Consider the following 24767-nt stretch of genomic DNA (forward strand, 5'->3'; position numbering starts at 1 on the left):
GGTCATCACCAGCACCTTGAACCTCACCCGGAGGGCAACTGGAAGCCAATGCAGCTCGCGGAGCAGAGGTGTTACATGGGAGTATCGGGAGACCCCCATCACAACTCACGCGGCTGCATTCTGCACCAGCTGAAGCCTCCGAGTGGTCCTCAAGGGCAGCCCCATGTAGAGAGCATTGCAGTAGTCTATCCGGGAGGTCACAAGCGCATGAGTGACTGTGCGTAGGGCATCTCGGTCCAGATAGGGCCGCCACTGGCGCACCAGGCGAACCTGGGCAAAAGCCCCCCTGGCCACGGCTCCTATGTGATCTTCCAAACTGAGCCGTGAGTCCAGGAGGACGTGTGTTTCACTTGGAGAGCGGGCGACTAAATTTCATCTTTGATGTGTGCCGTTGTGCCCACAGTAAAAAAATGACAATAAAGATCATGTTATCTTATCTAAGACCCTCACTTGACACACCCACACCTGACCCTTCACAAGACCTACTGGCCACACGAAGCCCTTATGAACAGAACACTGACGCAGACGTCCCCTAAACTCTGCTGAAGAAGAGGTTACCTAGCCTGTTCATGAAACCAACCCACAAGCTCAGAGGACAAACCTTCACCCTCAAATTATTGTAAGTTAAGGACCACCTGTATTTAAGGGGGTGGAGAAACTTTGATAACTTGGCCTTCTGGAAGCGTGTTACTTTCATTCGTGGCCTTAAAATCTTTCAAAAGGGATGGGGCTGAAAAAAATCTGCCCTATTCCTTCTACTGGCGGCCCGTCACAGTTGGCAGACTGGCAGTTGCGTTCCTAACCCTGCAAAAGCGGCCCAACATTGCTCGAGCGGTGAAACTACAGTTCGCACGGCATGTAAATCGGGGGTGTCAGACCTCGGCAACTTTTAAGACTTGTGGACTTGAACTCCCAGAATTGCTTGGGGGATTCTGGGAGCTGAAGTCCACATCCTTACGGTTGCCGAGGTTCGCCACCCCTGATTTCACAGACCATCGCTAGAACATTTTAAAGCAATATGTTTGGGATTGTTACCAACAGTCACACTTCTGGTCAACAACTGTTTGGAAAGCTGAGCCCTCTTCTCTTTTCAATTGCTACAGCACTCCGCATCATCTCTGCTGGAAAAGAAATCTGTGTATTCCCAAGAGGGAGAGTAGAAGAGAGTATAGACAACACAGCAAGTAACTGGACGTACCATTACGTATAAGAACAAAAAGCTAAAAAGTTTCACTTGGAAAGGGAAGTGAATGTCTATGATCCAAACAAGTCATGGCACAATAGGATTTTCAATTTATTATCTTTGCCACAGTACAAATATTCACAAATCAATCATCTTTTCACCGTCAATGTTTGTAAACGAGTGCCCACGTTTTCTCCCTAACCCAGGTCGAAGTTTGTGAATATCTTTTAGAAAGTCCATCGTGTTTTAAAAGGACCGACATTTTACCGCTCGGGTATGGAATCAGAAGCCCCCTTCTCTTGGCATATATTTCTACCCAGACAGCCTGTGCAATGCCATAAGATCATAGTGAAGTCTCTGGATTATCTTTACAACAGGACCCCAATCCGTTAGGTTAATAAATGCATTTAAAATGAGGCTCCAGTTCCAAAAAATCAACGGTTAGAAATGCTAGCTTCTACATAGAAACCATCAAAAAAAAAAAAAAAACCAACAGTTGAGCCAACCCCATCTCGTTTCTTTATTTTTTTACAAGTTTAAAACCGTTTCACTTGCAAAGATAAACTTTCCAGTCAGGAGAGCAGTAGTGCAATTTAAGTAAGTTGTACTTCATTCAAAAAGTCACTTCGTGTCCAGTATACAATGCCGTAGCTTCTATGGAAAGATTAAGAAGATGCTCTGGTAAACAAGGAAAGAACAATTGGCAAGCCCATGCAGGCTTACGAGTCCATTAAAGCTTGTGTTAAAGTGTTGCTAATTTATATATTTTTTTTTTCAAATTTTAAAAAACATTTTATATATAAACTAAAAAAAAAAGGAGAGCGCTGAAATAAATTAGACGAATAGACTGTAAACTGTCTTGAAATTGAAAATTTCTCATTGACAGCTGATGCAAGTTGACGTTAAAACCGGAAGGAAGCAAAAAAAAAAAAGACTTCACCTAAGAGGTTTTCTTGCTGTGCCGCTCGAAGCCTAGGAAAGTCTGACAACTACATTCTTAATTTAAATAATAATAACAATAATAATAATAATGACCAGAAAGTCAAAAGAATGCCGTAGTCGAAGGGGAAGAAAAAAAAAAAAGATCTCTCCTCCAGCATCCTTACTTGGATTTCTTCTTGAAAAGGCTCTTGATTTTGGACGTTTTTTTGTTTCGCTCTCCGTTCTGATACAGGTCGTGTGAAACACTACTGATCCGACAGATGGGAGAAGGTTCGTGGCCAGCTCGGCTTTCACTGCTGGTGGAGGAACTTGAGGTGTGCCGAGGCTTAGGGATAGGAGCGGTGCTGGAGAGCTGGTTCATGCTGCAGGACTTCTCCAGAATGCCGTTGTACACCTTGCTTGCGGGACTGAAGATCATACTTTTCGTTTCCGTCAGCCCCGCGCAGTCCGGTGAACCCCTTGAAATATCGGCGGTGAGAGAGGAAGAGTCTCCGGTAGATGACTGTTCTAAGGAGACATCCTCCTGGGACGTCTTCTGAGGTGAGAGGGGTTGATAGATGTCAAGGCTTGAAGGGGGAGTCTGCTTCCTTCCAATGGAAGAATTGAAGGAGTCGCATTCGGAACCCGCGTCCTGAGCTTCCCTACAAGGCAGAGGAGACCAAGAGATCAGGTTAATCGACACAATCATGCCAGTCCAGGGGTCCCCAACACCACCCTGCGCCAGTCCGTGGCATGCCAGGAACCAGGTCCGCACAAACAAGGAAAGCCCCATGCGCGGGATGCAGGTGTAACACACAAAACCACGACCCCTCCGGTCCACGGAAAAAACCTCTCTCCGCGTAACCGGTCCCTGGTGCCCAAAGGGGTAAAGGTAAAGGTTCCCCCGCACATGCGTGCTAGTCGTTTCCGACTCTAGGGGCAAGTGCTCATCTCCGTTTCAAAGCCGAAGAGCCAGCGCTTGTCCGAGGACATCTCCGCGGTCATGTGGCCGGGATGACTAGACGCCAAAGGTGCACGAAACGCTGTTACCTTCCCACCGGAGTGGTCCCTATTTTTCTACTTGCATTTTTTACGGGCTTTCGAACTGCTAGGTTGGCAGAAGCTGGGACAAGTAACAGGCGCTCACTCTGTTACGCAGCACTCGGCATTCGACCCGCCAAACTGCCGACCAACCAAAGAGGACCTCTGCTCTAGTCCATTCAATGGGCAACGTAAGGTAGTCCTTGACCTACAACGGTCCATTTAGTGACCGTTCAAAGTTACCGTGGCGTTCATGAAAGCGACTTGTGACGGTTTTTCACATTTAACGACCGTTGCAGCATGCCCTTCCCTAGGTTTGATATGCAAAGCCCGACAGACAATTAGAGCCACATTTCAAAGGGGCCGCTAGGTGGCAGCGTTAGCCAACCGTGACTAATCTAGAAAGCTGAGCAAATCTGTTGTGATTCAGGGTCAGCCTGTGGGTTCGGCAGTTGGGTCGGACGACGACTCAGAGGAGGAGGGGGGTGTTGAAGATCTTGCTGATGATAGCCCTCAGGCAGGCCCCCCACTTGGTCACCATGGAGACCCAGCTGTGTGAGCCTGACAGTGTGGATGAAGATGACCCACAGCTGGCCCTGTTCAAGGACGCCCGACGCAGGAGGCAGTCAAGTAGGAGTAAACAGAGGAAGGCTGTGGGGCTTCTCAGAAGGAGGCAAAGAGAGGCCACGCCCTGAACTCTTTATAAAGGGAATGTTTGGGGAGGGCTGGTTTGCTGAAAGCAACCGCTCAGATAGTGTTTCAAAGCTCCTGTATCTTGGTACGTGTCTTGTTTGTTTTTGTAATAAATTTGGCAGACGGATTCCAGCCTCTTGCCGTTTATAAAGGGGTTGCCTTTTCTGCAGGGCCGGTAGCAGGCTGGTACAGAACAAAATCCTGGTTAGTATTTGGATGAAAGGGAAACCGGACTAGAAATTTTTTTTAAAAAAAAAAAAAACTTCCAAAGCTGACAATAATGTGACATTTCTCTATTATCCAAGAAAGCTTCACGGATGTGTCCAGCTCTACCCAAAGAGTCACTTCAAAACGAGATGGGTAGCAAATAAATACATAATAGGATCTACTATGCAATTAGAGCAATACCTAAATTTTGAACGTATTAGGCCTGAATATTCTGACCTTGCAAAAAAAAAAAAAACACCTCACTCGAAACCGCCCATATACTCAAGACGCTCCCTGAGGTTAGGACTTGAACTTTTCAATTTTTACCAGTCCCAGACGGTGAATCAAATGGAAGATGAACCACAATATTAATAACAACAACAATAATACAATCTCCCTTCTTAATCTGAGGCAGGAGTCTCCAAACTTGCCAATTTACTCCCAGAATTCCTCAGCCAGGCACGCTGTCGGAGGAATTCTGGGAGTTGAAGTCCACAAGTCATAAAAGGGCCAAGTTTGAAAACACACACACACACACACACACACACACCGATGTAGACAGTTCGTCTTCAGTTTTGCTTTTTAAGGCACCAAATCAGACACACTTCTATTTCTTCTTGCTCATTTCTCATGTTCTCACATTAAATCAATTGATCACATTAATTAAGGATCCCATTGTTGGCTTAGAGCAGGGGGCCTTCAAACTTGGGCCCTTTTATGACTAGTGGACTTCAACTCCCAGAATTCCTCAGACAGCATGGGGAAACTTTGGCCCCTTCATGACTGGTGGACTTCAACTCCCAGAATTCCTGAGGCAGCATGGGGGAACTTTGGCCCCTTCGTGACTGGTGGACTTCAACTCCCAGAATTCCTGAGCCAGCACGGGGGAACTTTGGCCCCTTCATGACTGGTGGACTTCAACTCCCAGAATTCCTTAGCCAGTGTGCCTGGCTGAGGAATTCTGGGAGTTGAAGTCCACCAGTCATAAAAGGGCCAAGTCTGAAGGCCTCTGGTCTATTCTAATTTGGTCTGTTCATGAATGCGCCTCAAGGCTCATACCATTGCTTGTCAGCAGTGAAGTAAATGGCCTCCTCCTCCTCCTCCGTCCGGTAAGCAGCAGGACAACTGGACACTGAAAGGAGGTCTGGGTCTGCAGACTGCAGGGTGGCTTGTGTGTGCGCAGTGGGTTGTGTTTGTGCTGTATGTTGCAACTGAGGCGATGACGGCACAACATTTCGCCTGGAGCGGTACATGCTGCTACTCCTCGCTAAGGTGTTGGTTTTCACAACAGACCCTGAGGAGAACAGAAGCGGATTCAGAAGCCATTCATCAGTCCACCAAAACATTACTCTGCTCCGTGAAGGCAGAAAAACGCTCCGAAAAGTCCTTACTTTATAAAATGGAGGGGTTGTGGGTGTTGTTGTTTTTTCCCCTCCCCTTCCTAATACTCTTCTTTAAAACGCAACCGCCAATGAGACAGACGAGGCGAGGGTGAAACTGAGCTCTACTTGACGGCATTTCCCAGTAGCTTTGGTTACCGCCTAGCAGAGATAGGCCACCTGACTCAAATATTTAACAGAAAGCAATCCTGTCTCGCGGCATGTGTGTCGGTTTCATTGCAAAACAGGAATTTTAGTCGCCCTCGGCGAAAAAAGCACCGATTAAAATTCTGCTTGGCTTCAAATGTTACCCGGCGGGAGAAGGCATCGTCCCACAGGCGACAAGACACACAAGCCACAGATCAGAACGATACAAGTACCCTGCTTTATATGAAAGCAGTCCTCAGGGGGTAAAGAACGGGTTGCTGAGCTACAGACTTTGTCAGCACGGTGGGGGCAATTTACTTCAGCAACCAGTGAAGGACCAGGGGTCTCTAAGGTAAAGGTAAAGGTTCCCCCACACATGCGTGCTAGTCGTTTCCGACTCTAGGGGCCGGTGCTCATCTCTGTTTCAAAGCCGAAGAGCCAGCGCTTGTCCGAGGACGTCTCCATGGTCATGTGGCCGGCATGACTAGACGCCAAAGGTGCACGGAATGCTGTTACCTTCCCACCGGAGTGGTCCCTATTTTTCTACTTGCATTTTTACGTGCTTTCGAACTGCTAGGTTGGCAGAAGCTGGGATGAGTAACAGGCGCTCACTCTGTTACGTGGCACTTGGGATTCGACCCGCCAAACTGCCGACCTTCTGATCGACAAGCTCAGCGTCCTAACCCATTGAGCCACCGCATCCCTCTAAGGGGTCTCTAGGGAATTCCAAAAAAGGTACATCAGAAACTGAAATAGTCTCAGAACTGAAGAAGCCACACTGGATGATTTGGGCTGAATGCAAATAAATGTAAACATGGTTCATGATAAAAGATCGTCCGGGTACCGCTAGACGCACCCAAGAACTTTTCAATCAGTTCCGTTGGGATGTTTTTGATCACCACCACCACCACCACCCCACACACACAGCCCAGATTTGGCACCGAGCGACAACTATTAAGGAATTTCAAACCTTGTAGTGCCTCAATCTGAATGGTGATTATGTCAGAAAGTAACGCAAAGTTAGTTTTCTAATGTGCATAATAAAAGTTCTGTATCTGCGAGTGTCTCTCATTGATAACCAAACGGAGGTTTATTTCCGAACTGCCCTCGCATACGATTGGACAACGTGAACAACCAGTGGGGTGGGGGTTAAGGGAAGCTATTGTTAGCCAGGCAGATTTTAGCGCGGGAAAACCAGAGCCGGTTTTGCTTCTTCCGTTCCTCGATGTGCATTCAGTAATGTTTGTATTTCATGGCGCTTCAAAGCCTTGAAGCGGGGGGGGGGGGTGTCTTCAAACTTGGCAACTTTCAAGATTTGTAGACTTCAAGTCCCAGAATTCCTCAGCTGACGAATTCTGAGACTTGAAGTCCACACGTCATAAAGTAGCTAAGTTTGAAGACCCCCTGCCCTGAAGTTTCCTTGATTTTGAGCTTGCTATTCAGACGGGTGACACTGTGCTAATATCTCAACAACTGCAGGGATTTAACATCTGGGACAAAGAAGGCTCGTAAAATAGGACAAAACTCACTTAACAACAGCAATTCTGTTGCTCGCTTGTGGCCGTAAGTTAAGGACTACTGACTTTCAGAGTTTTAGACTCGAGCCACAAATATGTGTGTCTCCCCCACCCCGACCACCCAGCCACCCACCCCGGCCATCCGAGGTCATCTGAGATATTCCCCCACCACGTACCATGAAACTGGGAAACAATGGGAGGGGTATCTTCATCGAGGTCGTCGACGCCCCCCGCGATTGGGTAAGGCGGAATGGAAACTCGTGGCATGACTACCCAACTATGATCAGAATAGAGGGAGGAAGTCAGGCTGGGCAGTCCTGAGTTATAGGCTATTTGGAAGCCACAGATCTTCTCAATCTGCTGCCATCGGTAGAGTCTCTCTCTCAAGCAGGTGGTTAATTCAGAAAGTGCTTTCCTAAGAAGAGGCCAGAGATTAAAACAAGCTACGTCACATTGCCGCCACAGTGATATTTAAATCCCGGTCAACAAGACCATCCTCAAGAGCAACCTTTTGTCAAATGGCACTAAGGTAATGGAGAAATGAGTTTATTTATTTATTTATTGATGGGATTTATATCCCGCCCTATCTCCCGAAGGACTCAGGGTGGCTAACAGCAAACATATAATAAGTACAGAAATCAAGATAGAAATAAAATTAAGAACATCTGTGCAATAAATTAAAATTAGAGAATTTTAAAAAATAAATTAAAAATACTAGATATAAATTAATTAAAATGGCTGTCAGTCTAGGTCAGCCTGGTGGAACAGGAGTGTTTTGAGGCCGCGGCGAAAGGATTGGAGGTTTTGGGCCATCCGAAGCTCAGGGGGGAGCTGATTCCATAGGGCTGGCGCTCCCACAGAGAAGGCCCTCCCCCTGGGGGTCGCCAGCCGACATTGTCTAGCCGACGGTACCCTGAGGAGGCCTTCTCTGTGCGAGCGTACTGGATGATGGGAATTTGTTCCCGGCAGCAGATGGTCCTGCAAGTATCCCGGACCTAAGCCATGTAGGGCTTTAAAGGTAAGTACCAGCACCTTAAATCTCAGGGCTGGGGCAAGAAACCACCTTGCTGAGAGTAATGCTGAAGCTGGCCAAAGGTTTTCCTGGCTGCGGCATCTGCCTGCTGCCCCAGCAGGCGCTGTGGGTCCACAAGAACACCTAGGTTGTGTGTTACTTCATTTAAGGCAGAGGTCCCCAACCTTTTGCGCACCAGGGAGGTGGTTTTCCAGGGACCGGAGGAGATGTGGTTTTGTGTGCTGCCTGCATCCCGCGGATGGGGCTTCGCTTGTTTGTGCGGCCCCGGTTGCTGGCATGCCGTGGCCCGATACCGGTCCACAGATCAGGGGGTTGGGGACCCCTGATTGAAGAGACATGTTTTTCCAAGCAAGAGTTATAAACGTAGGTCATATCTCATCGTGCTCCTTCCCTCCCCATCTCTTTAGATAGGTTGCTTTTTTAAAAAAAAAGGTAGTATTTGTATTATTGATTTATCTAGTTTTATCTTTTAATACTGTAAGCCGCTCAGAGTTACCGTGCGGTAAGATGGGAGGCTAATACATTTTACAAACAAACCAATAGTCCCCGAGTTATGGCGGTTAGGTGGGACCGGAATTATCATCGTTAATCACTGTGGTCGCGGGCATAACACATCATGTGACCGTATCACTCAGGGTCAGCCCTACCAGGTGAGCCAGACAAGAAGCAGGACTAAGGTTATTCTGAGGCTACGTTGACAGAATTTTGCAAGGCTGGATTATATTTCTCCAAGATAGTCAAACTCCCAGGGATCTTTCTTTTAAGAAGGTGGAGCACCCGTCTCCTTAAGGACTGGGCGCATTAACCCTTCCAAAAACAGACTGTCCATACTGGATTCATGCCGTTGAGCCCATTTTAGCGGAGAACGTCAGCCAGAATAGACAATATTTCATCGGCAGGAAGCTGTAGTCATCCTACAGACAAGCCTACCCCTTCCTCAAGCGTCACCAGCTTGAGGGACTTTGTTCAAATTAGGCTGAGTTTTTAATTTAAAATGTGCGAGCCCCATTAAAAAACAACAACAACAACAAGATTTCTGTAACCCAAATATAAAGGGCGTCATACCCATTCAATGTCTTACTTTGCTTCCAGAATCTTGTGGTCCACTTCATCGAGTGAAGAGCTGTGCGCAACGTGTAACGTCCCAAATACAGTGTTTCTCTTCTTTTTAATTTTTTCTGCCTAAAATTAAACATCGCAGGGATTTCAGGCTGATTTTAAGCCAGGCGGAAGGGGAAGAGAGAGAGAGGCATTCCCTTCTTGGCGGGGGGTGGGGGGCAGCATCTGAAGAGACATCCTAATCTTAGCCGCATCTTCAAAACGAAACAAGCACGTTCTCACTTTTGACAAGCAAGGTAAGACTCTGGGATGCTGCTCTGGGGACCGTGAGCAGTGAGATCTGCAGATGGTCTTCAGTGACCAGCAACAGAAACAGGCTGCTTGCCGCTGTGGCGTGCGCTAATCGTCAAGACTGAAACCTTATTTGATCTTTCAGTTCTCTGCCACGTTTATTTCAAACACACACACACACACACACATCCCTTTTGCGGTATCATTCCACGAGCTAGCTGCTACTGAGGCTGATTTGGCTGCTGTTGCCCTTGGTGAAAATCCTGAAAAACCAATGAAAATCTGGTTTCACGGTGTCTAGCAGAAAGGCTGTTAGAATCACAGGGCGCAACTCTTAAAAAACAGAGGTTGCAGCCCTAAGAATAGAGGGAAGGGGGAAACGTGGCATTCTAGAATCCCTTTTTCACACCATCTGAAACTGATTTGAGATCCAGGAGTTTGAAACCACGCCGTTACCCTGCAGCATCTTAGCCGGTTCCAGAAGCAAATCCTCTTAAGGCAGGGGCTTTTCAACCAGTGGTACGGGTACCACCTGTGGTACATGGGCACCTGGCGGGTGCTACGCGGCCATCCTAGAAAAGCGGTAGCGGAGGAGGGGAATGAGCTGAACCGGTGGCAGCACCGCACAAGCCTGAGCGAGAGATGGTTGGAGTTGCAGGGCTGTCAGGGCTCAGCGGAAGCGCCAGGATCAGCGCCAGGCTCCAGCTGGAGCTCGGCGCCGATCCTGGCGCTTCTGCTGAGCCCAGAAGAAGCGCCGATCAGCTGGAATGTTGCAGCATCTCCAGGGTCTTGTGATTTACATTCAGATGCTTGGCAACTGATTCATATTGATGACGGTCACAGTGTCCCAGGGTCATGTGAAGTGACCAAAACCTGCTGCAACCACGCAGCAGAGGGGGGGGGGAATAACCAAACACACTCCCCCACCCCCACTGCCAATCCTCAACAGAAATGCTCACAACAATGAAAACCTCGGACAGGAGGAAGAGTGCTGCCGGGGGGGCGGGCAGGTGTCTTGTTCGGCTGTGACTTGGGGGGAACTTTTTCCAGTGCCATTGTAACTTCGAACAGTCACTAAGCGAACTGTTGTAAGTCGAGGACTACCTGTACTCCATCACTTTTTTACTTTTTTCTCTCTTTTTTTGGTCATCACGTTTTTGACACCTTGCTAGGCGACTGGTGGTACTCGGATGTGGCCATATCCTAAAAGTGGCACAATGGGTGAAAAGGTTGAAAAGCCCTGCTCTAAAGCTAGCAAGGCTGAGGTGTCCCAATCGTGACCTTTCGGAAAAGTTTTTTTTTTCTAAAGTTCTCAGCATTCATTTCTAGAACGTGCTGCCGCCTTCCTCTAAAAAAGGGGGATGGTCCAGAAAAGGTTCGGAGCAGCGAAAGGGAACATTAAAGGACGCCTCCAGAAAAGCTTCGTCGCGGCACCGGTGAGAGGGACAGCCCTACGTCCTGAGATGTGAAGATCATCGTCAGCCGCCACCCAACGCCCCCCCCAACATCTTCATTTTCCCACTTTTGACCCGAATGGTCCAACCAGGCGGCTTTACCTCTTCCTTGGCGATGGCTAGCTGCATTTCTGCGTTTTGCCTCTTAATATTGTAGTACTGGACTTCCACTTCGTGTGTGAGCTGCAGCCATTTCTGCAGCGCGTCTGGAACAGACCAATTGCTTCGCAGTTCAAACTCCTTCTCGGCTTTTTTTAAAGCCATACGGACCTGGCCCGGGGGGGGGGGGACAAAAAGAAGACAGTAGATTTGACAAAGGCACTGGCCCATTAACCATGTTGCCCAGGACAATGTCTGACAGAACCAATGCTTTGTCGAACATTTATCGGTAAGACGAGGATAATGGGGTAATGAATTGGTTAAATTAATCAAGACATCTGAAAGAAAGGCCTTCAGTTAACCAAACAGAAGATGAATCTGGATCAGGGGACTTCAAACGTGGCCCTTTTATGACGACTTGTGGACTTCAACTCCCAGAATTCCTCACCCAGCGTGAAATCCACAAGTCATAAAATGGTCAAGCTTGAAGACCCCTGATCTAAGATTCATCTTCTGTTTGGTTAACTGAAGGCCTTTCTTTCAGATGTCTTAATTAATTAACCAATTTCTATTTCCATAGATCAAACTACCCACTTTTTTACCCACCTATTTCCGGGTTTCTGAAATGCCTTTCTGCGACTGACCTCAATTGGCCTCACTGATTTACAGTTTCATTCAGACTGTGGGGTTGTTAATTTAACTGGGTTTTAGATTTACTCTTGGGGCTTGAATTTAATTTGTTTAATTTGTTTTTAATTTTTTGTATTCATGGTTTTAACTGCCCTGTAAACCGCCCTGAGTCCTACGGGAATAGGGCGGTATACAAATCCAATAAAATAAATAAATAAATAAATAAATTTGTTCCTGACTTTATGGCTTATTTACCTAGAGTAGAATGATGGAGGCCCTCGTATTAAAAGATCAGATCCAATTCCAGATTGGACCTTTCTATTCTACCCTTCAAAAGCCACCGTAGGGCAGCCCTTTATCGTAAGAAACGTACGGGGATAATTGCTTAATTAGATGTAAAGTTCAAAGTTTGATTTTTGCCAAGCACAAGACTCGTTGCAAGCGTCGCTGAATCGCAGATGGAAGCTGAAACTTTGAATGTAACTTGAAAAAATACCTGCACCAGCTCCTCTTCGGCGTATTTAAGTCTGCTGAGTTCGCACTCGGCTCCTTCCCTCAACTCTTTGAGCCGGCAGGCTTCTCGTTTTGCGTCGCTGATTTCGTCCATCATCTTGCGTTCTAAGTTCTGTTTTTCTACGGCAACGGTTCGATTCTCTTCCTGTGCTTTTTCAAGCCTTTTTTTGGGGGGGAGGGGAGGGGAGAAACATTTTTAGCACAAATTAAACCACCTTTATCTAATTCTGAGCACAGTTCAATTCACTGGGCAAACACTTTTAACGCGATTCTAAGCATCGCGTAATAAGTAGGAGCAGAACAGTGAAAGATTGCCAATCCCCTTGACAGATCGGTCAAGTTTTATTCTTGAAATGATCCTAAATCAGGTCGGGAGCATTTTGGCTTAGTCAAACTTATTGGTGATCCTCTTTCACAGGAATCTTAATGTAGAGAGAATGTAAAGCATAAAGGGCAGCTGGAAGCCACGGTTTTCTCAACTTTGGGGCCTGTGACGTTTTGTAACAACAACTTTGTAAAGTTTTTGAACACCCTAATGCAGGGGTCTGAGGAATTCTGTCCACAAGTCATAAAAGGGTCAAGTTTGAAGACCCCTGCCCTAATGGGTCTACCTAATCCCAGCATTCTCAAATACCTTTCTTGCAATTCACAGAGAGACTGCTCCGCGGACTGGAGGCTTTCCAAGTCTTTCATCATTTTGGTAACATGTTCTTTTGAAGTCCTGTTCTGTGTATAGGCAAACCAGCAACCTCCGATGCCAATCATTATGGAGATGGTGAGTATAAAATCTTTCATCCAATTGTGGGGTGGGCCTAGAAAAAAGCAGTTATGTATTAGGTTCGTTTGGGGGAGAAAAAACGTATTTCGGCATTGTTTGGAAAAGAGGGGCGCTGTTATCCTTCTCTGATGTAGATTGGAGAAAGATTTTGAAAATTCCCTTTTGCTGAAAGTTAGTCAGACACGTCTTGCGGTGTAGTTTACGATTCTGGCTTGTTTCTACTTTACTAATTAACCACAGTGGGGAAAAAATAACCAAAGTTTAGGCTTTGATGACAGGCTAATTTTAGTTAATTAATCGAAAGGAGAAACAGAAGCCCACCACCTCATTGTGGTTAGCAGAACATAGTAGGTGAAAGAATTAAGCAAGCCCCAAATTACTTAGTATAGTTACACACTCTTATCTAAACCCAGCTATTATTTTTTTCAAGCCCATTCTGAAAAACATTCCTCTTAAAAAATTATTCCCCATACAGTAAAAGGCAGATGGCACATGGCACACGGCTTCGGATTGTCTTCCAAAGATCATCACTGAAGCAACGGTATCTGTTTCCAGGACTATAATGTAACTCATTAGAGAAATACAGAAAAGGACGCAACTGCTTTAATGAACTGCAAGCAAATGCAGCATTCATTTATCTTGTGCATTCTGAAGCAGTACGTTGAATTCAGGTCAAAAGCACAGCCCAGCCCTAATTTGAATTTCATCTTTTTAAAAAAAAAAAAAGAAAAGAAAAAAGAATACAGGTATTCCTCAACTTACGACCCTAATTGAGCCCAAAATTTATGTCGCTGAGGGAGACGTTTGTTAAGGGACTGTTGCCCCGTTGTTTCCTGCCACCGTTGTTAGGTGAATCACTGCAGTTGTTAAGTTAGTAACGCGGTTGTTAAGCGAAATCTGGCTTCCCCATTAATTTTGCTTGTCCACAAGGTTGCAAAAGGTGATCTTGTGACCTCGGGACACTGTGACCGTCATAAATGCGAGCCAGTTGCCAAGCATCTGAATTTCGATCACCCAGCCCTGGGGATGCTGAAACGGTCATACGTGTGAAAAATGGTCATCAAGTCACCTTTTTCAGTGCCGTTGTTAACTCTGAACGGTCACTATATGAAGTGTTGTAGGTTTAGGACAACTTGTACTCAAAAGCTAGCGGCGTTGAGTACAACCTTTGAAAACATATCACCTTCCACTAAACATCATTTACAGTAGTAGCCAAAATTGTGGAAACCTTTATGGGGAAAAGTGTATTTTTGAGGTTTGGTGGCTAATAACACCCCTTTTTTTGCAGTAGTACCATAAAATTAAATATCAATGGAAAGATAATTTAATCAAGAATGTAATGCAACAAAGATAATTGTTCAATTATCTGTACTGTATTCTATGAAAGGTAAAGGTAAAGGTAAAGGTTCCCCCGCACATGCATGCTAGTCGTTTCCAACTCTAGGGGCCGGTGCTCATCTCCGTTTCAAAGCCAAAGAGCCAGCGCTTGTCCGAGGACGTCTCCGTGGTCATGTGGCCGGCATGACTAGATGCCAAAGGCGCACGGAACGCTGTTACCTTCCCACCGTAGTGGTCCCTATTTTTCTACTTGCATTTTTTACGTGCTTTCGAACTGCTAGGTTGGCAGAAGCTGGGACGAGTAACAGGCGCTCACTCTGCTACGCGGCGCTCAGGATTCAACCCGCCAAACTTCCGACCTTCTGATCGACAAGCTCAGCGTCCTAACCCACTGAGCCACCGCGTCCCTTTTTATTCTATGAAAAGTTATAGCCGAATAACCAGAAAAAGGAAGCATAACTTCCTTAGGTTGATATCAGGTAACTTTCCTTCATCTGACGGTAGCCAATGAGCACGAGTGTTTAGAGAGCCAATCTGGTGTTCATCTTGTTTTGGCAATGAGCCAATCAGATCACAGTAGGACTCAGTTATCGATGTCGTGTAATTGAAGCTGAGAGGAGGACATTTGTCAGTGTGTTATGTGATCCCTATCGAGTTGGTTGGGTTCTTTTGTGTGTTCGTTCATTGAGTGAGCTTGTAAAACGTAATAAAATTAAAGTAATGGTGCGAAGAGTTGACTGGTTGCCCAGAAAGGGATGTAAAATATTATTATTAAGTGAACAAGGTTACAGTTATAAAGAAATGAGAAGAAAAATTGGTGGAAACGGAACCAAAGGGGCCATGTCTACTGTTACACTTTTCCCAAAAGGTTTCCACAATTTTGGCCGCTACTGTAGCTTGAAGGGTTCGGAATCAATTGTTGCTTTGAAAACTATCTTACTCGTCTCTATGGTCTCTTTCACAGAATCTAACCTAGTCCAAGTTTTGGGGGTTTTTTTTGACTTAATATCCTGTTTCCAAAGAACTAAGTACAATGACTAGCTCGAGAGCTGCATTCTGTAAGCTATGGTCTGCCGCACGCTTCTGAAATTGAAAGAATCTCGCAATAAACTCACAGTGTGCTATTGGACTTGCTTAAAGAACAAGATACCCAGTTGGGCAGGTGTTAAGACTAAAATAGCCTTTCAAAACAAATCCCCCCCCCAAAAAAACAACCCCCCAAACCCCTAAACACAGAGAAACAGTTACTAGCCTAAGATATAGATCCGCATCTATTTCAATCGTTTGTGACTCAACAAAATTTAAAAGAAAAATATGTAAAGCTTCCTAGGCTTGGCTCTGGGAAGCAAAACATAACCACCCCAGGAGATTTCTCAAGTGCCTGACCTAAATTATATTCGAATAGCAGAGTCTTAGGTTGCTCTAGGTCTATGAAAATGCAACAGGCTTTTCAAACTGAGGCAAAGAGGAGGAGAAGAACTCCGCAACAGGCTAAAACTAAAGTGACTTTATAGATTTTCAACAATTTACTTTTCCTAACGTATATAACTGGACCAGGATTGTTCTCCTACAAAATGGACTTTATACCGGAAGTAAGTTTACAGGTAGGAAGTTGTATTGCTACAACAGCTAGTAATTTCAGTTCTGGCCAAAGGAGAGTAGTTGGGCACTCCATGTAAATGTTCACTTCTTCCCTTCTGCTTTCTATTTCCTCCTTCTCACTGACACAAATATACACAGTGGACGGAAATTCATTCACAGAGAGACACTTAAGTAATAGCCCTCTTGTAAATACCACGAGAGTACGCTGGAGCATAAATGTAGGAGAAACATTAAAAAAGTATAGTTCTGCTAGCAGTTACAAATAAGACATGTTTTTATGGGAGACGGTGAAAATGTACTAACGTGTGAGAGGTCCAAATAAAACCACGTCCAAGGCCTTCAGCTGAAGTTTCTGCCTGTGACTCCGATCGATAATTTTCAGCTGAGAGATCATAAATGCAACTTCATTAACTGCTATCCTGTGCACAATAAAATAGAGATTTTAAGAAGGCTGTCCCGAATGGGACTGTTCAGGGTGTCACTAAAATGCATTCTGTGTCGTGTTCAAAGACGTACAATCACGGAGGCAGGTTTGGGTTTTTTTCCCCATTTACCGGTTTCATGGATTACAGATACAGAAATAGCAATATGGCTGTAAATATATTCAAGTAAATACAGGTAGTCCTCAACTTACAAGAACAATTGAGCCCAAATTTTCTGCGGTTCAGTGAGACATTTGTTAAGCGAGTTACGCCCCATTTTACGACTTTGCTCGATCACTGCAGCTGATAAGTTTAGCAACCTGGTTGATAAGTGAAATCTGGATTCCCACATTGACTTGGCTCGTCAGAAGGTCAAACACGTTTATCACGTGACCCACCCACCCCCCGGGACGCTGCAACCGTCATAAAGATGAACCAGTTGCCAAGTGTATGAATTTTGATCACGACCCTGGGGATGCTGCAAAGGCCATAACTATGACAATTGTCATAAGTCACATTTTTTCAGTGTCGTCGTAACTTTGATCAGTCACTAAATGATCTGTTCTTAGTCAAGGACTACCTGCATTCAAAAAGGTCCATCTGTTAAGATTTCCACAGCAGGTTAAAGATCGTCCTACATAGTGGATGGATCCACTCTTCCCCAATAATGTTATCTCCACCTCCTCCTCCTCCTCCTCCTCCTCCTCATCATCATCATCATCATCATCATCACCATCATCAGTATTGTGGTAAGAGCAAAGTCTTCATGTCCAGAAAGCTAAATTTGTTTTGTATGTGTGTGTGTGTCCACAAGTGCAAGGCTTAAAGCTACAATTTTGTCTCTTAAATCCCTCTAAGCCAAAAGCAGTTTACAATGTTCCTACTGAAGCAGAGTGACTGTGTTGTTGCTCAAAAAGATGTATAGATTGGTTTAAAGTACAATTTTAGGAGGCATTTAAAAATAATGGACGTAAACGCCACCTAAGCACACATAGTCATTACGGATATAATTGCTTCATGTACATGTCATCCTGCACCAAAAGAAAAAGAATCTGTAAAGAACATTTCAGTATAAATATCTACCCTGCTTTGGCCTCGGTATATTTCACTGTTCACGTTCGGTGCGTGCTGGAAGCAGGATAAAAACAGAGAAAGTGTGTGTGTGTGTGTGTGTGTGTTTCGCAGAAAATGTTTCCTGTGATCAAAACGGAGGGGATAAACTGGTACAAATTCTACCGAAATTAATTAGACTGGGGGGGAAAAATGACCTTGGCAACGTTGTTCCTTTGACATTATTTTGTCTGAAATTCTTCTCATACTGAGGAAGTTCGACAAATTCCACCAACCACTGAAGCGTCTCTTCTTGCGTCCAGTTGTGAACTACAACAAATGTAAAGAAACATTATTTTGCACAGAACTGAATCAACAGTCCAAACACAGAGCAAAACAAAACAAAACAAAATAATTTACTTTATTGGCAAGTCTGCCGTTCTCATCATGTGCTCATCAGAATGAAGATTATCCAAAGATTATAAGCAAGTAATTCTTTAAAATATTCCTTGATTAAAAAAATTCCACGGCGTATTTGAAACACGAAATCTTGTGACCTATCAAATGCGCTGGGGAGCTTTTGATCCCTTGCCATCCTCTTCTGCCGGGCTTGCCTTCGGAATTGATCTGGCATCTTTTTTCTCTTGAACAATGGAGTCAATGTATTTACCTCAGAATCCCCCACCAGTTGTGTAATTCTGGCGTGTGTACACAATACCAAAGGACAGCAACGAGAACAAAGAAACACAAGCAACATGTTGATGTCGAAATACAATCAAGTTGTGGTCTTTAAGGAATTGTACAAGTGGCTCAGTGGGTTAGGACGCTGAGCTTGTCGATCAGAAGGTCAGCAGTTTGGCGGGTCGAATCCCGAGTGCCGCGTAACAGACTGAGCGCCTGTTACTCGTCCCAGCTTCTGCCAACCTAGCAGTTCGAAAGCAAGTAAAAAATGCAAGTAGAAAAATAGGGACGCATGTGCGGGGGAACCTTTACCTTTTTACCTTACAAGTAATCCTGGACCTAGGATCACAGCTGAGCCCAAAGCTGCCATCGCTAAGCAAGACAGCCGTTAAGTGAGTTTTGTCCCATTTTACGGCCTTTCTTGCCCCAGTTCCTAAGCGAATCACCTCAGGTGTTAAGTTAGGAACACGGTTGTTAAGTGAATCTGGCTTCCCCATTGACTTTGCTCGTCAGAAGGTCGCAAAAAGGGATCACACGACCTCGGGACACCGCAGCCCGTCATAAATATGAACCAGCTGACAAGCGTCCACCTGCCTGCAACAGTCATAAGTGTGAAAAACGGTCATAACCCAACTAAGGTTCTGCTACATCGTCCCTCATTCGTTGTGGGTTCTCCAGATGGGCCAATCGTTTTTCCCTCTACAGGTAGTCCTCGACTTACGACCACAATTTCTGCCCAAAATTTATGTTGCTAAATGAGACATTTAGTCAGAGAATTTTGCCCCTTCTTACAATTCTTGCCACCGTCTTTAAGTGAATCAATGCAGTTGTTAAGTTAGAAACTCGGTTGTTATGTGAATCCCTATTGACTTTCCTTCTCCGAAGAGGATCACATGACCCTGGGACACTGCAACCATCATAAGTATGAGTCAGTTGCCAAGCGTCGGAATCCTGATCGCCTGACCATGGGGAGGCTGCAACGGTTGTTAAGTGTGAAAAACGGTCCTAAGTCACTTTTTTGGCTGCCGTTGTAACTTTGAATGGTCACTAAATAATTATAATAGCAATAATAAAGTTGGAAGGGACCTTGGAGGTCATCTAGTCCAACGCCCTGCTCAGGCAGGAAACCCTATACCATTTCAGACAAATGGCTGTCCAGTCTCTTCTTAAAAACTTCCAGTGTTGGAGCATTCGCCGCTTCTGGAGGCAGGTTGTGAACTGTTGTAAGTCGAAGACTACCTGTATTTTATCTTGACATCAGTTAAGGCAATGACATTTCCCCCACATCACATTCAATTTTTTTTTTAACAGCACATTCACTGTGCAATTTTATCCAGGTTTATTGGTACGTGATACATAGAGCTACCTCCAGTGTAGGAATTTTTACTGCTTCTACAATACAGTAGCAGATAGCAATTTGTTCTTTATGGCATATACGTAACGCCCTCCCTCTTCACTTCCAAGCTTGTATATATCACCATGATTCAGAAGATCAAGGCACCTTTTGCACCCTTTCCTTTTCTTATACCCTAAGACACACACACACACACACACACACACACACACATACACACACACAAAGAGCACCACCCATTTTTCTTTCTTTATATCTCTAAAGATTACACATATTATATTAATAAACATTGCCCACCAATGTACTTTTTCTAATGTTTGCTCCGACGTTCTTTTTTTACTTCTTGTCTACTGTATTACCTACTTTTTCACATTTTGCCGATGTGCCATTTAAATCTAAAAATAATGGTGATGATAAAGGATTAGCTGGCAAATCTGTGGCAAAATACAGAAACTCTTATTGCTGGAAGTCACTGTTTGTCCTCAAGAGCAGTGTCCGCTGGAAACTTTTGACATCTGAGCGTAACTGGGCACCCAAATATATAATTGCACAATTTATGAGGGGTGCATAGTTTAGTTCCAACGTTTCAGTCATTCTTACGTATTTAATTGTCGATAACTTTGATTTAAAAAACTCATGTAAACAATTGTGCTAATAACATCAGATTCTCTCAGCTTACATAAGTGGGATCATTCTGCTACGTAAGATAGTTCCAACATCCCAAAGCAGCTGCTTTCTTATATGACTTTAATTTAATTCAATTAATAGCACTACCCAGTTTTTTTTTTACCACAGTTAATTATTCAACAATGAAGATGGTCCTTTTTATTAATTTTACCTTGAGGACATTTCACCTCTCGCCCAAGAAGCTTTTTCAGTTCGGAACCGAAGGAGAACTCAGTTCTCAAGAACTCAGAATTGGAAGAAGCTTCTTGGATGAAAAGCGAAACGCCTTCAAAGAAAAACAAAGAAAATCCAGTTGCCTCTTGAAAAAGCTAGTTTATTAAGAATGCAAACATACTGGTCAAGTAACAGCTTTCTGACAGAATAACAACTAAATTTAAAAACATAGATTGGGTGTCGGATTCTGCTACCCTGTTCGTCCAAAATCATGCTCTTCCTGCAATTTTTGTATTTATTTATTTTTATTTATTTTATTTTAATTCCATTTATATCCCGCCCTTCTCCGAAGACTCAGGGCGCTTACAAGCTTAGCAGTAGCCTTCATTCTATGTATATGCCTGCTTATTAGGGCTTTCACACACACCCCAAGCGGCATTATTACAAAGTCAGCTTAATTGTCCCCAACAATCTGGGTCCTCATTTATTTTCCTTTGGGTGTAAAGGTAAAGGTAAAGGTTCCCCCGCACATGCGTGCTAGTCGTTTCTAACTCTAGGGGCCGGTGCTCATCTCCGCTTCAAAGCCAAACAGCCAGTGCTTGTCCAAGGACGTCTCCGTGGCCTTCCATCCTTCCAAGGTAGGTAAAATGAGGACCCAGATTGTTGGGGGCAATAAGCTGACTTTGTAATAATGCCGCTGGGGGGGGGCGAAAGCCCTAATAAGCAGGCATATACATAGAATGAAGGCTACTGCTAAGCACATTTGATTTGTGCTTAGATTGTAAGCCGCCTTGAGTCTTTGGAGAAGGGCGGGATATAAATGGGATTAAAATAAAAAATAAAATAAAATGTGGCCAGCATGACTTGAACTGCACAAATTTCAGTAAGTGAGAATGCAAAAAAAAATGTCTGAAATACGGGAGATTAATACTTAGGAATATGGGCTATTGAGAGTTGCTTTCCTAAACTGCTCAAAGGGTTGTTGAAAAAATGTATTTAACGAACACTTGACCTTCATAAATGCAAACAGGAATTCCAAAAATTCCAAGAGTTATCCCTGTTGTCCCAAGAAGATTTTGTGATTTAGTTCTATATTACATCTGACCTGCATTTCCCAAAATCAAATTTGACAGTATAGGCCAGGGGTAGGCAACCCTTGGCTCTTTTATGACTCGTGGACTTCAACTCCCAGAATTCCTGAGCCAGCATGGCTCAGCTTGGAAACCTCTCCCTTTCCCCTCAGCATGGCTGGCTCAGGAATTCTGGGAGTTGAAGTCCACGAGTCATAAAAGAGCCAAGGTGGCCTACGCCTGGTATAGGTGTAGGAGAAGGAGAGCCAGAACTTGAGGAAAGAGTCAAAAGAGGGATCAACCTAGAATCCCTACCTAGCAACAAATGAATTAAGTCCAACCCTCTTTAAATTGTTGGCTCTTATCTAATTCCAAGCATACGCTAAGCTTTAGTCGAGAAGATTCCTGTGCCTAGGTTTTTAGCAATAAATCAGCTGACTTGAACCTTCATTATGTGGCTCTGATCTTTCGCACTGGCACAAGCTTCTTCAACTTACCTCAAAATGTCTACAACGCATTTTATGGGATATTCTGTCAAACGCCGAAATCGTGATATTTTTTTATCTCTAAAGTTTGTCATTTCCCAAAGCGATCCAGGCCTAAAGCAGGAAGCATTTCTTTTCTTTCAAGAGATTAGTTTGTGTTACGTTATATGTACTTCGGCTTTACACGTTTTAGCTTTTATTTCCTTCCTCCTCTTCGTTTGTCTTGCATTAAATTGCTTTTTATTATCATACAGAGCGGAGGAACCGACAGAAAAAGAAAAAAAGGCACAAAATAAAGGGCTTACCCTCCGATGTTTTCCACCGTTTCCACAAATCCTCAATGGTGATGTGCTTGTCTTCTCTGTGCAAGTGGCTGTGTTTATTAGATGCATCTTTATATTTCATATCTTCTCTGATAAACTAAGAAGAGAAAATTGTGGTATGAAGTACGTTATGTCGGGCAAGTTTTTTTTTTAATTTTAATCCCATTTATATCCCGCCCTTCTCCGAAGACTCAGGGCGGCTTACAATCTAAGAAGCACAAATCAATGTGCTTAGCAGTAGCCTTCATTCTATGTATATGCCTGCTTATTAGGGCTTTCGTCCCCCCCCCCAACGGCATTATTACAAAGTCAGCTTATTGCCCCCAACAATCTGGGTCCTCATTTTACCTACCTGGGAAGGATGGAAGGCTGAGTCAACCTTGAGCCTGGTGGGACTCGAACCTGCACTAATTGCAGGCAGCTGGTGTTACTTAAGGAGGCATTATTATTTATTTATTTATTTATTTATTTATTTATTTATTTATTTATTTATTTCCATTTATATCCCGCCCTTCTCCGAAGACTCAGGGCGGCTTACAAGCTTAGCAGTAGCCTTCATTCTATGTATATGCCTGCTTATTAGGGCTTTCACACACACCCCAAGCGGCATTATTACAAAGTCAGCTTAATTGCCCCCAACAATCTGGGTCCTCATTTTACCTACCTCGGAAGGATGGAAGGCTGAGTCAACCTTGAGCCTGGTGGGATGCGAACCTGCACTAATTGCAGGCAGCTGGTGTTACTTAAGGAGGCATTAGCCCACTGCTCCACCAAGGCTCCTTGTAACAACTCAAACCAATGGTGCTGAAATTAGTCACTTCCAGGTTCAGATAAGAAATTTTTTTACATAGCTAGTCATTATTCTTATCACTCCATTGGATAGTCATTACAGTTTTTTTTTAAAAAAATAGAAATAATCCCTAAGCAGGGATGGACAACATCACCACCTAATATCATTTATTTCTCTCAAATCTGACACTACTGGACAATCTTTCTCTCGGTCCACATGCTACAAATATATTGCCAATAGTGAAGAGTAACACAAAAAAGAAGAGAAACTAACAGGAATACTGGCTGAGGCAACTACCAGTAGTCCTTGACTTACAACAGTTCATTTATTGACCGTTCAAAGTTACGACGACACTGAAAAAAGTGACTTATGACCCTTTTTCACACTTCTGATGGTTGCAACACAGTGATCAAAATTCAGATGGGCAAATAAGTACATATGCCATGCACTTTAATAACGTGTCTCTAAAAAAGACATTCCATTTACCTCCACTGCTTCCACCTGGTCAAAATAATTGTCTTGTTTCATATACAACTTTTCCCCTTACGAAAGGACCAGACAAAATTAAGAGAATAGAGGTTGGAGGTGGAGTTGAGGGTAGCAAAATTGCAAGAGAGAGAGAGAGAGAGAGAGAGAGAGAGAGAGAGAGAGAGAGAGAAAAGGAAGGAAGGAAGGAAGGAAGGAAGGAAGGAAGGAAGGAAGGAAGGAAGGAAGGAAGGAAAGAAAGAAAGAAAGAAAGAAAGAAAGAAAGAAAGAAAGAAAGAAAGAAAGAAAGAAAGAAAGAAAGACTTAACTATTAGCCAGAATTATTTGGATCTGATAAATTAGTCAACAGTTTTAAAATCAATGGGAAGGAAGGAAGGAAGGAAGGAAGGAAGGAAGGAAGGAAGGAAGGAAGGAAGGAAGGAAAAATAAAGAGAAAGAGAGAGAGAAGGAAAGAAAGAAAGAAAGAAAGAAAGAAAGAAAGAAAGAAAGAAAGAAAGAAAGAAAGAAAGAAAGAAAGAAAGAAAGGCCTATTCAAAAGCTACACTGTGGATGTTTACAATTATAATAATAAAAGAAGCTGATCAAACAGTGGATCACCCAATTATCTGCTGCAAAAAAGATCACACAGACTACAAAAAACAGCAAAACAAAGGGCTCACATTGGAACACCTGCAAAAAGAAAATGCCCCTTGCCTGGAAGCAGAACTGGCGGGACCACAAAATGGATAAATAGAAAGCGAAAAAGCTAAACGGCTCTGGGAGTTCAGACAATTCAAACATATTATTATACAACATCTGCCTATCCCAGCTCCTCGGGAAGGACTCCGTGGGTGGACAAAAATGCCAAATCCACTCTGGAACACCTGGCTGCGTGACCGACCATAATAAATTAAATTTACATGCCGTCCGACTCCTTGTGGCTCTAAATTCACAAGCAACCATTCCTTTTCAACTAGAGGACGCCCTTCAGAGGGATCCGACCTCTGCAACAAGCTTCATTTCCTGCCTGCTCTTTCATTTTCAACCATTCAACCGATGCTTCTGAGACGCTAGCAGCTCCTCACATTTTAGAGTAATTAATTAGAGTAGAGTATGGTCTTCCCAGTTGCAATGTATGGCAGTGAAAGTTGGACCATAAGAAAGGCCGAGCGCCAAAGAATGGAGGCCTTTGAACTCTGGTGCTGAAGAAGACTCCTGCGAGTCCCTTGGACTACAAGGCGATCAAACCGGTCAGTCCTAGAGGAGATCCACCCTGACTGCTCTTTAGAAGGCCAGATCCTGCAGCTAAAACTCAAATCCTTTGGCCACCTGATGAGAAGGAAGGACTCACTGGAGAAGAGCCTAATGCTGGGAAAGATTGAGGGCAAGAGAAGAAGGGGAC

General features: G+C 44.2%; 1 protein-coding gene across 3 annotated transcripts in view; it reads right to left on the reverse strand.

The window, feature by feature from the left end:
• Positions 1 to 1279: 1279 nt before the first annotated feature.
• The window catches only part of STIM2 (stromal interaction molecule 2), a 93059-nt gene continuing 69571 nt past the window's right edge, over positions 1280 to 24767 (reverse strand). For 2 of the 3 annotated variants that reach the window (XM_083367898.1, XM_083367899.1), the window contains 10 exons: positions 22093 to 22207; positions 17576 to 17687; positions 16189 to 16304; positions 12802 to 12979; positions 12151 to 12328; positions 11028 to 11195; positions 9203 to 9303; positions 7265 to 7503; positions 5105 to 5339; positions 1280 to 2766 (listed from right to left, as the gene is read on the reverse strand). In XM_083367898.1, coding sequence (XP_083224024.1) covers positions 2286 to 2766; positions 5105 to 5339; positions 7265 to 7503; positions 9203 to 9303; positions 11028 to 11195; positions 12151 to 12328; positions 12802 to 12979; positions 16189 to 16304; positions 17576 to 17687; positions 22093 to 22207 — 1923 coding nt within the window. In that variant the 3' untranslated portion in view covers positions 1280 to 2285. The remainder of the gene's footprint in view (positions 2767 to 5104; positions 5340 to 7264; positions 7504 to 9202; positions 9304 to 11027; positions 11196 to 12150; positions 12329 to 12801; positions 12980 to 16188; positions 16305 to 17575; positions 17688 to 22092; positions 22208 to 24767) is intronic. The other variant, XM_083367900.1, reaches the window with a different exon arrangement.

The sequence above is a fragment of the Vipera ursinii genome, assembly GCF_947247035.1.
Source record: "Vipera ursinii genome assembly, chromosome: 7".
Lineage (NCBI taxonomy): Eukaryota > Metazoa > Chordata > Lepidosauria > Squamata > Viperidae > Vipera > Vipera ursinii.